The following is an 18394-nucleotide window of genomic DNA, read 5'->3' as shown; positions in this document are numbered from 1 at the left end:
AGCAGAGCAATAAAGATTTTATTGAAATACTATTGTACTGTGAAATAAATAAACTAATTTAAAAAATCTGTATCGATAATAAATAATATCAATAACAATAATTATCATTATCATCTCTCACACAAATGTGCACACACAGAAAAATAATAATTATTTAAATTATAAAAAAGCAAAATAAATCAACATAAGAATATATTACTATTGCAACAACATAGTTAATTATATTGTACAGTAATTATTTTAATTACATAAAATAAATTATTATTATTATTATCTCTTTTCTAATTTTACAGAACAATAAATTACTATACTAATGTAGTCACGTTGGTCATGCTTCTCAGGTTGGAAAACACGAAAATCCATATATATATATATATATATATATAAAGACATCCCTGATACATTTGATGCTGGATTATGAAGAAACACACGTCACACAAACACAGAAAAACACATGCATAATCTGTCCAGTCAACCAATACAATTATCATAAAACACATAACTGCTAAAAGACATCATTTCAAACCGGGTGGTGAGGAGCAGGTGTCTAGCGCAGCAATGCAATCTGATCTCTCCTAGCTGAGAAAATGATCAGTCAACAATTATACGAAAAGTAAACAGTAATTTTGTGAGGGGAAAATCTGAGCATGTCTAATTAAAATGTTGTTTGTTTTGGCTGCATCTCTTCTCTGTTATTAGTGGCTGTTTATGGCAGAAGAAACAAAGACAGAGGAATAAATCAGATCGACCTAACTTAGTTAATCATATTCATTCTACATCACAGAAGTCTTAAAGGGACGGTAGCAGAAAAGGCTCAGGGTCAAACAGAGGCTCGTGTTTTGTGTGAGCGCAGCTGTCATACGTACACACGATGCCCTGAGGGCCACACACATGCCTCTCCATGCACTGGTCACATTTCAGGCCGCTGGCTCCGGGACGGCACCGGCACTGTCCGGAGCGCGGGTCACACGCAGAGGGAAATGCACCGTAAGCGTCGCACTTACACTCCTCGCACCGGCCGCCCAACACGCTCGGGTTACCGTGGAAACCAGCAGCGCACCTGTACAGAGCACAAGCACATTATCAGGCCTCTGGTAAAACTGACTAAGATTTGACTCGCATTCAACACTGCAGAAACGCACGCTCATTTTCAACACTTTATTGACAGATTCGGCCATGCAAGTAACGACTTGTTTTACATCATTTAGAAAAATGTTTTCACCTTTCACAGTGTTTTCCCTCATAGCCTTCAGGACAGGCGGTGCAGCGGTAGTCATTAAAACCCTCCGTCTGACAGGTGGGACTAAAGCTGAGAGAAACACTGCAAAGGTTAGACTTACCACAGCTAAAGAGTGTGTGTGTGTGTGTGTGTGTGTGTGTGTGTGTGGTTCAGGTAAACCATACGTTATGGGGACAAAATGTCCCCACAAAGATGGCAATATCTGAAATCCTTGTCCTTGTGGGGACATTTTTGGTCCGCCTGAGGAAACAAGCTTATAAATCAAACAGAATGAAGGTTTTTGAAAATCTAACAATGTGACCCCTGCTGGCAAAATGAGTCAGCTCTAATTTTGAGCTACAGGCAAAAGAAGTGAAAATGTCAGTATTGGTTGAATTTGAGGTTTTCACAAAAATGAGTTCATTAAGGCCTCTTCTAGCGATCCCAGTGCTCCAAATAGTAATTAAACATCTAAAATAATCTTTATTTGTGCATTTTCTGAGAGGAGTACCTTTTTCTCTGCTCGCTTCTGAAAGACTGCGGCTTCTCACCACAAGTTGTAGGTCTATTGTCTAGTGCAGCATTCAAGCTTTGTGAATATTCATATAGAATTATCGATGACATGACTCCAAACCAGTGAAATATCATTTTCAAACCCATGCTGATGAAAACAAAAAGATTGCGCCGAAAGCCGCTTATGCAAAGCGCGTGCATAAGATTATACGAAATCTCTCCGAGAGCATGCCATCGCTCTAAAAAGTATATTATTGCGAAATATGTCTTGATGAGATTCACACAAACATAATCTATTACGTCTTACATGAATGTTTAGTTAATGGTTGGGGAAAAATCTGATGTGTAACATTATATTAGATCCATGCATTACAGTAGGTCTTAATATAGATCTGTCTCAATGTTAATCAAACATTAAAAAGAAAAGATGGAATCACTCACTACATCTTTGTTCTTATTTTTAATAACAAAGATAAAATGAAAAATAGCTATATTGTGGTTAATAATATAGTAATTATTATTAAGAAAAGAATTGGGGGAAAATATGCAATATTTCTTGGTGATTTTGCTTTTTCTCAAAACTCTGCTGACTCTATTGCCTTCAAACGGTTGTAGATCAGTCATTTTTTTTGTCCGATTCCAACAAGTCATATATCATTTTGAAGGCATTTTAATGGAGAATGTGAAAATAAATAGAACTTATTTTTGAAAATTTCCTCATTCCAACTCATTTTGTCAACACAGGTCACAAAAGGTTTCTCTGTGAGGGTGTAGGGCATTAGAAAATATGGTTTGTACATTATAATTATCATTACACCTATGGAATGAACCCATAAAACATGAAAACCCAACATGTGTATGTGTGTGTGCCACATACTTGTTCTGTGGGTTGAGGAGTGGACAAGCACAGGGTTTGCAGTCGTCGGGAAAGCCACGCACTATGCCGTAAAACCCTGCAGCACATCGCTCACACTTATCGCCGACCGTGTTATGCTGACAGTTCTAGTAGAACAAAGCAGCATAAATACACACATAACGCTTAATAACATGTAATAATACTGTTATAACTACAGCTGCCAATTTGATGCATTTAGCATGATTAATAATTTAAAAATAGTACTAAACACAATTAAACCATGTTTACTGCACAATTAAATAATTATGTGTTGACTTTCTAACAGCTCACAGTAAGTAATGCCATCATGTTATAGTAATTCTGTCTGAAATCAGAGATGCAACTAATTAAAATGAAAGCCATATCTGTCATGAATCCGGTCTATGAACTTCCGTTCACTCACCACCAGAGGTCACTCGCTCACCACATTGACTCTCACAGCACACATCACACTGGACTCCATTTCCCATCATTCATTGCACTGATTGCACACACGGCTGATTGCACTAATCACACGCACACCTGATCCTACGCACACACTGATTACATGCCTTATTTAAACCCTGGACTTTCTTTCCTTCACTGCCGAGTATTGTATGCACTTATCCCTCTCTTAGCGTTAGCTACTCTACGGAGCCCACTTAGTTGTATTAGTCTTGTCTGTTTTCCTGTGTTTGTTTCTAGCCCATGTTCCCTGGATTAACCCTCGCCTTGCCGTTTGGACACTGTTTGCACCTCTCTTGGATTCTAGCTCGTGTACCTGGATTATCTCTCTGCCTTGCCCCATTGGATACTGTTCGCAGATCGTCGACCCACGCTTGTCCTAGGATTACTCTTTGTCTTGTCCCTGCCATACCTGTTTGCCATTATTTCGACCCTGCCTGTATATATGACCATGCCTTTAAATAAAAGCTTGCACTTGGATCCGCACGTCTCATGTCTCGTCAGCCACGTTACAATATCCTATATCTCTTAACACTTATATGACTTCTAATTAAAGATGTTGCAAAATGTTAAACTCACATCAGAATCTATGATAAGCATCTAGTTTTCACTTAAGACAACATATTGTATCTTTATTGATGTTTTCTGAGAATTGTTTCAATCCCTTAACCATCCCTTATGACTTTTCATCTGTGACATCCGATCTCATTTCATTACTAATTTTTGAGAATCGCTTACCCTTGCTTTGAACAAAACCAGCCAATATTTAAATATCTTAATCGTCACTGCTGCACTGATACCTATGCTAGACAAAACTATAAATACAGCTAAATCTAAGTCTGAAGGATCACTTGTATCATTGTTTTATATCGTCATATCATCCAGCCCTAAAAATGCTCCATGCTAAAGCACTAGGACATTATTGACTTAAACATCTCTCTGTAAAACAGTTTTGAAACAAATCCATAATAGGGAATTTAGTTGTTTTTTTTCAGTCTGCAGTCAGTGAAAACACATTTACTGAGAGCAGACGGCACAGAATGAATGCAGAGCTCACAATCTTACAGAAACAGCTGGACGGAGTGCAACAGAATGCAGCAGAATGCAGGGTTTGATACTCACTTTTTAAGTTCAATTACACATAATATGGCACTGGGTTTTTCATATCTGTGCTTAATTTTTCCATCAAAATAATGCATGATAATGTCTGTGAGTCATCTTCATTTTGGGACAGCAACTATTGATATATGCAATTAATTGCAATGCATCTGGTTTAAATTTAAATTGTTGCTTGATTGACAACGTGAGTTACAGCATATAATCACGTTGGTAAGACAAAAGATGCGTAATGTTGCGACAAGAAAACAGCTTAATTTTATTACAAATAGAATCGATACAAATGCAGTTTTTCAATGAACACAAAGCTGTTAATCTTGTTAAAATGCAACATTATGAACAGAAAGCTGGCCCCAGTTAAGAGATTTGCATTTCTCAAGTTGCCCAAGTCACACACCAAGAAGGAGAGGAAAAATGGAGAGAAAGAGGCACAGAGGAGCGGCAGCTTTCAGACTGGAGTGTAATCAGACTGCTGAAGTTGCGCTTTACTGGTCCGTGTCGCTCTGAAACTTTCATTAACTTCCTGTGTACCTCAATTACTCAAATTACCCCCCTACACACTCGTTTACCATTTTCAATTTGCGAAAAACCGTAAAATGCAAATGATATTGCTATTAGCATGCATGCAATTGAAGGCAGAGGGTCGACTGTTCGATGCACAACTCTGGAAAAGCTGTTTGGAGAACAATTTGATTGCATGTCTATTTTGCACTGGACTAATGAACTCAACAGACCTGATACTTCTAACATGCTTTACCTGTACCTCTTTTCCACTAATGCGGTGCTGGATCCAGTCTGGCCCAATCTACATTTCCACTGCAGAAAAGCAGGTTCTGGGCAGCTGTTTTGTCATCACTTGGCCTGAAAATGCAAGCCAGTTCTGAGAGCGGTTCAAAGATGCCCTGGCTGAAAACTGGCTCCAACACCATTTAGTTGGAAAATGGATACTGGATAACTGGCATCTGTGGTGGTTAATTGAAACCATTGCTGAGATATATTGCTGATATTCTGAATGCAATGCTACTTCAACTCTCCACCAATGGGAGACACTCACTCAAGCCAATCCAATCAGGAAGGACATGATCCACTCAGAGTAATGCAGCTCACAAACACTTTCATTAAGGGTGTACGTACCTGGCAGATGGCTGTTTCAGGATCACACGAGTCGCTGTGTCCATTGCACTGGCACCGGACACAGGTGCCAATTCCTGCTCTGGACGCGGCTCCACCAGCATGAACAGAGAGCCTATAGAACCCGGCCGCACATTCCTACAGCAGATATATATAGTTACTCACACACACAGCGTACTGCATCAGCAGGATCTTACAGCAACCTCTCACAATAAAATCATACAGTATATTTATCATATTAATGTGAAACTAGGGGTGTTTACACAACACTAAACAGAAAACTTTTATGTGCTTTGGTCGTTCATTTACACAACAATTGCATGTCGGATGCCTGAAAACACAAACTTTCAAAAATAGGTTTCAAAGTGCAAGTTTTTGAAAACGATACTGCTATTGTCTCAGTATAAACTACAAACATGTAAATTTGTGAAAACTGTGTAGGGATAGGCCTATGACCAGTTTGATGATAAACCACAATAAGAAGCCCCGACAGTTAGTATTACCATTTCATATTTTAAGTATTATTAAACCCATATTTGATTATCGCGATTTGAAAAACTCGAGGTAAATACTGCTCAGAGTTAAGCAAAGTTAGTAGTCTCACTCAGGCACAACAGTGTAGCTTTGCTTTTGTGTGAAAACATAACAGAAGACAGAGTGCTGAAAGAAATTCTGTGAAAGAATGTATGAATGAATTAATTCTATGAATGCATGGGACAACCAGTTGTCTTCAGAAAAGTGTCGATGGCATTTGCTTTTCATCTTCTCTGTGTAACGTCTAATAAAGCAGTGTTTATAAGCTCAGCGCTGCTTTGTGTACAGTGTTTACCGGGAAAGCCGCTCTATTTCTGCTGTTCATAAGCGCCACCTGCTGTCAGACAGTGGAGTTACATTTTCATTCAGTCTGTCTGGAGTTTGTGTTCAGACCAATGCAAAAATTTGACCAATTTTTTGTTGTAAATCATAACTGGTAAATGGAAAACAAGCTAATGTGCATTCTAAATATCTCAACAGTTTGAATAATAAGGTAGCCTACTTATAATTATTTATGAAGCAAATAAAATGATTATAATTTATCATTTTGACTCATCCTTTTTTACGATCTAAAGACTGAAATGTGAGGTTTATCATTTTATAAAACTTTATTTGAATGTGTAGTACATGTTAGTAGATAACATGTTAAGTTGTGTGCGTGTTTATATATCTATACACATACATACATACATACATATACTGGATATACATCTTTAATGTTATTATTTTAATGTTTATGCTAACAAAAATTGCATAGTGCTGCTAACTGTATTTGATGTTTGTTGTTTTTCAACATAAAAATTGGTAAAATTATTTCAGTGTGTATATGAGTACTTTTCAGCACACTTTAATAATACCACGATAATATTGATAACCATGATAATTTTGGTCAATATAATCGTGATAAGAAATTCCATTTAATCTCTAAAATCGCGACATCATCGTGTTTAGTCTATAGGAATGCACAGGCGCATAGTGTTTCTTTACAAAGAGACATTGCCATATACTGGCCTGGCATGAATAATAAAGCACTTTTAGACACATAAATGGCCATGTTGCATGGCATTGTTGGATTATTTATGGATATTGTTTTCATAGTGTCCCTTAGACAGGGCATTTGGGCTTTACTTTCTTTTTAGCAACCTTTCCACTATCTGCAATTCGTGTACAATTTCCACATCCCCTAGTGGCAGTCACACAGAACTAACTGGTCATAAAGTAGCCTTAACCCTCTGCTTATTTACGATGGTAAAATGAATGAATAATAACTGTATGAATATTTACACACAAAACAAATGGCGGCCAATACATGTGAAGGTAAATCACAGTATAACATTTCAGTGCATAAATATCAGTAATTCTCTCAGCTCGTGCTAATAGTTTTGTTTGGGATATATATCACATCCAGTCAGGCGGTTTCATGGTGCTCTAGCTACCAATATTTGAATATTTCAACATGTCTGAAGTTCAAAATGGATCCTAAAGTTTTTGCATATACATACAGTCAGAACTTTACACAGCTCCCGTACTGCTCACCATTGGAAATGAATGAGTTTTGGTCTGTCGTTTGTGGTGGAAAGTCAAAAAGTGGCTTTAGCCGGGGTGATGGTGGTGTTGCAGTTGCTACAGTTTTAGTAGACATTATATGTCCATAAGGTTAGTAATGAACTTTTATTGAGTGCAAGTTAGGATCAGAATTACTCTACACTTTACTGTATGTTGTACTTTATATTAAAATAAAACATAATCAGTTAAATGTGTTTCTGGTGAACTTTATGTGCTTTCAAAACCTGACAATGGAGACAACATCGACTCATAGATATTATATGACTCACAGATATTATCTGTACAATTTGTTCATTCTGCAGCACATGTGTTAGTATAGTACTGTGGAGTTTGGATATGACACTACTACAGTTAATGTGTAGATATGCAAGAGGTTACAGACACACATAAGTATTGTCACTCAGCTAGTAAGCAGGAACGTGCTGCAAATCCACACTGAAAATGGTTACACCGTAGACCAGCATGTTCATCCAGGGGAAAAATAGTCCTCCGCTGAAACCATAGCAACACTCCTTCTCACCCTCGCTCTTCAAAATTAATCGCGTCAATTTAGTACACCATCTGTTCAGGGTGAACTTGCTAAACGCCTGTTTAAAAATACTTTATTAAGCACAGTATGGAGCGTTTCAGAGTTAGGGCCATCTGTCTCCACGCGGCCTCGTCCAGCCTGAATGTGAACAACTGACACTCGCTGATCTGTAATCGGTGTCTCGCACACTTGAGCTTGTTAAAGATCTCACACGAGCGTTTTGTGGGCGGAGACTGGCGGCGAGAGATCGCTTTAACACATTAACAGTCTGAGAAGCAGAAACACTTGCTGTAATGATGAGCGGCGTGCAGTGATGCACCCAGCTGTTCGTCTCTTCACACTCGGCCTGTTTTCCAGAGCTGTTGTGTTTCTAGAGCCCTGTTATGAAAGGGCACGTCAGCACTGCTCAAAGCGGCTTCATTATTGTGACAAGGACGTCACGTTAAATCTATCTGGAAACTGCATTACTTTACTGGGACTTTTCAGAGTTGCTTTTTGTAATGTTATGAACAACAGATTGAGTTCAATCTCAGCCGTACTATGTAATAAATATAAAACATATGCAAATGTGTGTCCTTACTATTTTTATTATGACATTTGCTTGAGATTACACTATATTATCTGACCAACATTATGCTATAAGATCTGACGAACAGAGAGTTGGGTAATAAATTTATAACATTTTACACATCTAATCACAACCTTCCAGCACATAACAGCTCTGTCATGTCAAATATTGCACACAAAAGTCATTACCTCACAGGAGAGACCGGCGTATCCCAGAGGACAGTCACATTTCTCAATCTGATGGGCGATTTCACTGTCCTGTGAGGGCGTCCCCACCTCACCCACCTCCAAAGTGATCTCAGAAATCCTGCACACCAATCCAAAACATATATGAGCCACATAAATAATCCAAAACTTATAAAACAAGTTTTTCCCAGTGCTATTTTAGTGTCACTGAGTTATAGTTTTTAATGAATTTGATCAATTTATTAATTTAATCAATTTTTGTTTTTATATTTTCCATTTCCATTTTAATTTTAGTTAAAGTTTTAGTAATTCTATTGTGTGTTTTTCCATTTTTGTTTTGTATTATTAAGTCTATACAGTCTTTATTTATTTGAGTTATTTTAGTACAAGTTGAAATAATTGCCTTGGGAAAATAATATACATATATGCTATATATACAGTATCTATATATGTGTGTGTGTGTGTGTGTGTGTGTGTATACACGCACGCACACACACACACACACACACACACACACACACACACACACACACACACACACATATACATACTACATACATACATACATGACCCTGGACCACAAAACCAGTCATAAGTGTCAATTTTTCAAAAGATGATTTTTCATCATCTGAAAGATGAATAAATAAGCTTTCCATTGATGTATGGTTTGTTAGGATAGGACAATATTTGGCCGAGATACAACTATTTGAAAATCTGGAATCTGAGGGTGCAAAAAATAAAAATTCTGAGAAAATCACCTTTGAAGTTGTCTGAATGAAGTTCTTAGCAATGCATATTACTGATCAAAAATTAAGTTTTGATATATTTATGGTAGGAAATTCACTAAATATCTTCATGGAAAATGTTCTTTACTTAATATCCTAATGATTTTTGGCATACAATAAAAATGTATAATTTTGACCCATACAATGTATTTTTGGCTATTGCTACAAATATATATATATATATTTTTTTGTGGTACAGGGTCACATACACACACACACACACACACACACACACACACACACACACACACACACACACACACACACACACAGTTGTGCTCAAAATTATTCATACCCTTAGTAAATATGATAAAAGAAGGCTGTGAAAATAAGTCTGCATTGCTTATCCATTTGATCTTTCATTTAAAATGAAAAAAAAGTCTAACCTTTGTGAAAAAGTGAAAGTGGGGGGAAATCACATTAGGAAATAAATATTTTTCTCTAGTACACAATGGCCACAATTGTTGGTACCTCTAGAAATTCTTATGATTAAAATATCTAATATGAAGTATATTCCCATTCATATTTGTATTTTTTTATCACACCAGGGTGACTAGGAACATGAAGTTGCCCACCCTTGGCTTCATGTTTCACAGGATTATAAATATGAGGAACACAAATTCCCTTAATCATTGATCACAAGGAGTAAAACCAAAGAATATATTTCTGATGTGCAGCAAAAGATTGTTGAACTTCACAAATTTAGAAAGTGGCTATAAGAAAAGAGCTAAAGCATTAAAAATCCCCATTTCCACCATCAGGGCAATAATTAAGAGGTTAATGCTGGGATAGTCAGTGATTCGATGATTCTCCTCGCTCATCCAAAAACATATTCAGTTGTCAGACACGACTGGAACTTCAAATAGCACTGGCTTCTATGGTCAGATGAAACAAACAAAACAAAAAAAAAGAGCTTTTTAGCAACAAACACTCAAGATGGGTTTGGTGAACACAGGGATAAAAAAGTACCCCATGTGTACAATGAAAAATGCTGCTGTATCTTTAATGTTGTGGGCCTATTTTTCTGCAGGATGTCCTGGACATCTTGTTTAGATACATGGCACCATGGATTCAATTAAATACCACATATAAACATATAAAAAATTAAAAACTGACTGTCCATGCTAGAAATCTTATAATGGGCCGTGGTTGGATCTTCCAACAGGACAATGATCCAAAACAATCATCAAAACCAAAACAAAAATGGGTCACTGAGAACAAAACCAAGGTTCTGCTGGCCATTCCAGTCCTATGACCTGAACCCTGTAGAAAATGAGTGGGTGAACTAAAGAGAAGAAGCACTGTCATGGAGCTGGGAATCTAAAGGGTCTGGAGAGATTCTGGATGAAGGAATGGTCTCTGATCTCTTGTCAAAATGGTTCACGTGCAACTTTTGAATTTCTTTAAAAATAAGACAACGTAAGGTATGATTTTCCTTGATTAGTATTTATAGACATTCCCCTGACATACTGTGTGACTGAGGTTCTGAGAGACGATAAGAGAGTTGACATTATCGATGACTTTGCAAAAAACAAACAAAAACACGTTTTGAGAGTCCAAAAGCATTCACTGCGCGATGAAGCCTATTAGAATGCATTTAGAATGCTCTTATAATTCATGCAATGAAAGAAAAAAATACCCATGTATGAGTTTTTATGTTTTTATATTCATTGCACAAGCAATGTACTTTTCTGAATATCAGCACATGTGCGTGACCAAAAATGTGCTATTACCGTATTGACCCGAATATAAGACGATGTTTTTTCCTTGGAAATACATCTGAAAAAACGCGTTTGTCTTATATTCAGGGTCTAGACTTTGACATGTCAATAATACACCCACAACAATAGGTGGCGCCAAAAACGCATAAAACGAGTGTGCCATGAAATATGTAATGTAATGTGTGTTATAAAGATCGCGAGTGAAAACAAATGAAAAAGAAAAGCTTACAGCAGCATGAGACGTGACTGTCATGTTGCCTGATGGGACCAAACTTCCTCTGTAAGTGATTTTAAAACATAAGACAGTACCCAGATTTGAAGACTACAACAAGATTTCATGTCTACTGATAATAACATTTTGATAGGCTACTATGAGTTGGATAGCCTAATTGTTATATAATTCAGATGGGCTACCTGTTATTTCAATGGTATATCAAAATTTTCCAATGTCATTGTTGGTACATTTTACCAGTATTTACCATACTTTCAAAACAAAAATTAGAATTGGAAAAATGATTCAGATGGACTCACTTGTTTAGTTTCTAATTGAATCAGCCGTTTTGAACGAATCGTTTGATTTGAATTATTCAATAAATCTTTTATTAAAACATGGACTTGCTGCCACCTACTGGCAGTTTTATTGTCATATTTATTTATTCATGACCAGTCAAGGTGCCAGCACAAAAACACATTCAGCAAAACATTTTTTAATTATCAATATTGATCAGAATTCCTCCAATTTAGGCCCAGAAGGAGTAGAAAAATAAATAAATAAATAAATAAATAAACGTATAAATAATAGTTCATTTAACAGGAACCCCTGCCCCTGTTTATTTTATTTAGATTTAGCTTTAGTTAAACATAATGAACAAGGTTCTTCGTGATAATTTGAGAGTTGACTGATAAAGTTGTAGATTTCTTTTATGAGAAGGACTTTGCTTGAGATCAGTTACCTGCTGTGTCTCATGACGCTGCCATGTGAGGCTTTTATTAGGATATATTCAACATGAAACAGCACGTCCATGAAATCCTCACGAGACATCGGTCTGTCATCACTGTGCTTCCACTCATGCTGCAAAACATCAAAGTTTTAGTGTATGCTTCAAGTAACTGTGGTAAATGAGATCAATTAAATGACTCCTGCACATGCAAACAGTCATCACTCTCGTATAATCTCGTATATAGTGGGAGGGGCTGAGCGCTGACTCTCATCCCTGATTGGCTCACCTCTGTTATGTCAATCTCATGACGGGTCAGTTGGCCAATCTGAAGCGCTGGCATGTGGCGAACCATGACCTTGTCCTTGTTGGGGCCGCCCTTTATGATGACGTGCGGCTCGTAAGAGGTGCGGCCTGTCTCATCACGAGCCTCGTAATAGATGGCATACTTCAGCTTCCCACCATAGGCTGTTATCTGAGAGAATAACCTCTAAACGGTGAGTCTTGGAATATTCATTAGCTGGCCTTGAAATTCAAAAATATTATTTTATATGACTGAAACAATTGAACTATACATTTGTTTTCAATTGTTAAAAGATTATTTTATTTAGCAATGCTGAAAAATTATGTACTTTTGAACGATCTATTCCTCAAAAAATAAAATGTATCACAGTTTCCACAAAAATATTCACTGTTTTCAACATTGATAATAATCAGAAATGTTTCTTGAGCAGCAAATCAGCATATTATAATGATTTCTGAAGGATCATGTGACGCTGAAGACTGGAGTAATGATGCTGAAAATTCAGCTTTGATCACAGAAATAAATTACATTATAGCATATTCACACAGAAAACAGTGACAATTTTTTAAATTGTAATAATATTTCACAATATTCATGTTTTTACTGCATTTGTGATCAAATAAATGTAGCCTTGGTGAGCAGAAGATACTTCATTCACAAGCATTAAATAAATTACTGACCACAAAATCCCTGTTACCACAATTTGGGACATTTCTAATTTCTATATATATATTTCTATATAGCATTTGGTTCTTTCTCATTATTTGACTTAGCGGGAGCATATACAGGTTAAACAAGAGCGGTGCAAGAATTGAGCCTTGTGGGACTCCGCATGTCATGGATGTCCACTTAGACTTATGCTCTCCTATACTCACATAATAACCTCTCCCTTCTAAGTATGACCTGAACCATTTGAGTACCATCCCAGAAAGCCCGACCCACTTTTCCAGTCTCTCTAGAAGTATGTTATGATCGACAGTATCAAACACAGCACTAAGATCTAGCAGTACCAGCACTGATATTTTGCCAGATTCAGAATTAAAGTGAATATCATTTATTATCTTAATGAGTGCTGTCTCTGTGCTGTGATGGAAACCAGATTGACAATTGTCCAGGTATCCATTTGAGTTTAAGTAGCTGATCAACTGATTAAAAACTACCTTTTCAATAATCTTACCTATGAAAGGGAGATTTTATATTGGTCTATAGTTGCTCAACATGGTGTTATCAAGATTGCACTTTTTCAGAAGGGGCTTAACAACTGCAATTTTCAGGGAGTTTGGAAACATCCCAGAAAGAAGTGAGGCGTTCTTTTGCACACTTTTGAAAATAGATGTGGGAAGTGTGTCAAGATAGCAGGTTGATGATTTAAGGTGCTGTACTATTTCTTCCAAAATTTTGCTATCAATTGCTTTAAAAACAGACATAGTCACTTCTTTTTGAAATTGCGGTCGAATCCGTGTGACCTCTGCATGACTAGAAGATGTGCCAATCTCCTTTCTGATATCATTGATCTTCTTAGAAAAGAAGGAAGCAAACTCATTGCATTTGCTGTCGGAGAGTATTTCACTGGGAATCTGACTTGGGGGGGTTTGTTAGTCTCTGAACAGTAGCAAAAAGAGTGCAAGTGTTGTTTAAGTTACTGTTTATAAGGTTTGAGAAGAAGGTCTGTCTAGCTGTGGCCAGTTCCACATTGAAAGCATGAAGGCTGTCTTTATGGATGCTATAGTGAATTTCGAGTTTCGTCTTCTGCCACATCCGCTCAGCTTTTCTGCATTGTCTTTTCATACTCTGAACTGCTGTTGATTTTCTCCAAGATGATTTTTGTCTGCCAGTCTTTTTGCCCACCTTTACCAGAGCAATATCATCAATAACATTCTTAGCTTTTGAGTTAAATGAATCCAGGAGAAGATCAACAGGGTCTGCAGAAATGCTTGGTGTTAAAGATATAGCCTTCATAAATAGCGCACTAGTGTTCTCGTCAATGCATCTCCTTCTGACAGAGACAGATCTAGATTCAGTGGTAACAGAGATCAATATATCAAAGAAAATACAGAAGTGGTCAGATGGTGCAACATCCTTAATAACAATGGATGAAATCTTTAGGCCTCTACTGATGAATAAATCTAGAGTGTGTCCACGATTGTGTGTGGGTCCATGCACATGCTGAATCAGGTCAAAAACAGTTATAATTTATTTTGTAGTTTTGATTTCTGCATTATCTATGTGAATATTAAAATCCCCTGCAATAGCAAAACAGTCAAACTTTGAGGAAATCATTGATAACAGTTCTGTGAATTCTTCAACAAAGTCTGGGGAGTATTTTGGAGGCCTGTAAATAATGATAAACAGAATGCGTGGAGCACCTTTCAGCACAATACCTAGGTATTCAAAAGACAAATACTGACCAAATGACACTTGCTTGCATTGATAAACATCTTTAAATAGAGAAGCTACACCTCCACCTCTCCTAACAGTCCTGCAGACACTTATAGAATTAAAGTTAGGAGGGGCTGTTTCATTTAGGACTGTTGCACTGCAGCTGTCTTCTAGCCATGTTTCATTTAGAAACATAAAATCCACATTGTTTGTGGTTATTAAATCATTGATCAGAAATGATTTATTTTTTAGTGAGCGAATGTTTAAAAATGCTAACTTGATGTAATTACATTTTGCCTCTACAGCAATCTTAGATTGATGCATTACAGGCCGCAGATTAGATGGGTCAGCCGTACGGCTTGAGAAGGCCTTAGACTTTCTATCACGTGATAAAACAGAGATAGAGAAAGCTACAGGCACACTATATATACAGGTGCATCTCAATAAATTAGAATGTCGTGGAAAAGTTAATTTATTTCAGTAATTCAACTCAAATTGTGAAACTCGTATATTAAATAAATTCAATGCACACAGACTGAAGTAGTTTAAGTCTTTGGTTCTTTTAATTGTGATGATTTTGGTTCACATTTAACAAAAATCCACCAATTCACTATCTCAACAAATTAGAATACTTCATAAGACCAATAAAAAAAAACATTTTTAGTGAATTGTTGGCCTTCTGGAAAGTATGTTCATTTACTGTACATGTACTCAATACTTGGTAGGGGCTCCTTTTGCTTTAATTACTGCCTCAATTCGGCGTGGCATGGAGGTGATCAGTTTGTGGCACTGCTGAGGTGGTATGGAAGCCCAGGTTTCTTTGACAGTGGCCTTCTCTATGGGGTTCAGGTCAGGCGAGTTTGCCGGCCAATCAAGCACAGTACCACCATGGTCATTGAACCAGCTTTTGGTACCTTTGGCAGTGTGGGCAGGTGCCAAATCCTGCTGGAAAATGAAATCAGCATCTCCATAAAGCTTGTTAGCAGAAGGAAGCATGAAGTGCTCTAAAATCTCCTGGTAGATGGCTGCGTTGACTGTAGACTTCAGAAAACACAATGGACCAACACCAGCTGATGACATGGCAGCCCAAATCATCACAGACTGTGGAAACTTCACACTGGACTTCAAGCAACATGGATTCTGTGCCTCTCCACTCTTCCTCCAGACTCTGGGACCTTGATTTCCAAATGAAATGCAAAATTTACTTTCATCTGAAAAGAGGACTTTGGACCACTGAGCAACAGTCCAGTTCTTTTTCTCCACAGCCCAGGTAAGATGCTTCTGATGTTGTCTCTGGTTCAGAAGTGGCTTGGTAGCCCTTTTCCTGAAGACGTCTGAGCGTGGTGACTCTTGATGCACTGACTCCAGCTTCAGTTCTCTCCTTGTGAAGCTCTCACAAGTGTTTGAATCAGCTTTGCTTGACAGCATTCTCAAGCTTGCAATCATCCCTGTTGCTTGTGCACCTTTTCCTACCCAAATTCTTCCTTCCAGTCAACTTTGCACTTAATATGCTTTGATACAGCACTCTGTAAACAGCCACACCTTTCAGTAATGACCCTCTGTGACTTACCCTCTTTGTGGAGGGCCTCAATGATCGTCTTCTGGATCATTGCCAAGTTAGCAGTCTTCTCCATTATTGTGGTTTCAAAGAACAAGAGATACCCGGAATTTATACTGTAGGGATGGTCATTAATTGAAACTCAAATGTAAATATTCTAATATTTTGAGATACTGACTTTTGACTTACATGAGCTGTAAGCTCTAATCATCAAAATTAAAACAAAAAAACTTTTGAAATATTTTACTTTACATGCAATGAATCTAAAATATATGAAAGTTTCACTTTTTGAAATAACTTACAAGAAAAAATGAACTTTTTCACGACATTCTAATTTATTGAGATGCACCTGTATATATATATATATATATATATATATATATATATATGTATGTGTGTGTGTGTGTAATGTATATAAGGATGTTGGTGGCAGACCTACCATTGAGCGTTTGAACTGTTTTGGCAGTCTCCAGTAGTATGGCTCACTCAGATGCTGCTGGACCACATCAGCATTAGCGATGATGTCCGGATGCTGAAAGCTCACGCCCGCTGTGATCTCCTGACGACTGGATTTGTCCACGAGAGGAAGAACAGTCTGTTCTGGCATCAGAGTCAGCTATAGGACAGCAAAAGGGAACAGGACATCACAAACGCTCAGCCACATCAATCAGCTGAATTAATTTAAACAAGACCTGCACTTTGAACTTACAAAGTCAACAAATGGCATTCACAATTTAACTTAAATAATATTTCCAAGTAAAACAGAATATTCAGTGGGATCTAATGTAGATTGGATTGTGAGAAATGGGTAGCGATATTATTATTAGTTAATGTTTGTCCTCACCCACACAGCAGATATTTCAGAGGTGGAGAAAGTTATTACATCTCAAAGAAAGATTATGAAAACATTTTTTGTCATTAGGACTCCAGAGATATTTATTAAGTAAGCAGGGTGAAATTGCCACACAAAATAGCGTAATTGTGTAGTGTTTCAGCGTCAGTGTCTTTGAGGATTTATTTGTGTGTGTATTAAGAGGCATATTTTAGTAAATGTGTGTGTGAGGAACCCCACAGGGCGGCTAAACTACCCTCACATCAACACACAATCTCACGACTCACTGATTTAGAAAAAATCTCTCGTTTTCCCATAAATGAGCTAAAGGATTCCAAACTCCTCTCCGAAACTTAGATTAACTTTTGGACTGCAACCTTTGTTTAATTTGTTTGTCGATTTCATCACATTGGAAAAGCGTCCTTCAGCCATTTTCTGCTGTTTGTCTCCATGGACATGCTGAGGATTAAGACGAGTTTGTGAACGTGCAGGAAACCCTTATTAAAAACAAACAAGGGGCGTCTCTGGCTCTGTGCGTCAGCGCTTTCTCTCTATCTTTGTCTCTCTCTGTTGTTCCTACACACTTAATTCTGTCCTGTTGTGAATATGGTTGAGGGAGAATGACAGCTAGGAAGCACTTGATATTTATTAATATTTACTGTTTCCCTGGTAACCGGAGCATCTCAGCCCACCTTGGGACAAGATGATTAAGAAAGCCATCAAAACACACACACACACACACACACACACATACATACAGGCACCTGTGTCCTCATCTCATCTACACCATCACAACCAACATATAAAGCACATAATAATTAAAAAATATATTTTGGTTAACAATCATAAGCACTCATAATCCTGTAAAATAACAGTAGAAATGGTTTGTAATTGTTTAAAACTTCCATACTTTAAAGAAAATACATTTGAATAACAGCATCGAATAGTTAATAGTTGAACCTGACACAGTATAATACTGTATGTGTAAAAATGAAGAAAAACTGCAATGAGATTATTTACTTCTCTCTCCACCTAAAGTTGGTACCTTCTAAGGTGTCACAGATTTTTTTTTTTTTTTAAAGTCTTGCTATTTTCAAATCCAATGCTCCCTTACAAAGGCTTAATTGTGCTGTTCAAATTAGAAACAATATTGAGTGTTGAGTAATTAAATTTGAAG

At 37.2% G+C, this 18394-nt stretch overlaps 1 protein-coding gene across 5 annotated transcripts in view; it reads right to left on the bottom strand.

The window, feature by feature from the left end:
* Positions 1–18394, bottom strand: part of lama2 (laminin, alpha 2) — a 243370-nt gene that overhangs the window by 63025 nt on the left and 161951 nt on the right. For 3 of the 5 annotated variants that reach the window (XM_058755242.1, XM_058755243.1, XM_058755245.1), the window contains 8 exons: positions 16825–17001; positions 12434–12619; positions 12160–12278; positions 8704–8821; positions 5322–5456; positions 2610–2734; positions 1223–1309; positions 867–1060 (listed from right to left, as the gene is read on the bottom strand). In XM_058755242.1, the coding sequence (XP_058611225.1) occupies positions 867–1060; positions 1223–1309; positions 2610–2734; positions 5322–5456; positions 8704–8821; positions 12160–12278; positions 12434–12619; positions 16825–17001 (1141 nt within the window). The remainder of the gene's footprint in view (positions 1–866; positions 1061–1222; positions 1310–2609; positions 2735–5321; positions 5457–8703; positions 8822–12159; positions 12279–12433; positions 12620–16824; positions 17002–18394) is intronic. The other 2 variants (XM_058755244.1, XM_058755246.1) reach the window with 1 other exon arrangement.

The sequence above is a fragment of the Onychostoma macrolepis genome, chromosome 20 (genome assembly GCF_012432095.1).
Source record: "Onychostoma macrolepis isolate SWU-2019 chromosome 20, ASM1243209v1, whole genome shotgun sequence".
In the NCBI taxonomy this organism is placed as follows: domain Eukaryota; kingdom Metazoa; phylum Chordata; class Actinopteri; order Cypriniformes; family Cyprinidae; genus Onychostoma; species Onychostoma macrolepis.
Note: the sequence above shows the minus strand (reverse complement) of the source record. Positions and strands in the feature narration are given on the sequence as shown.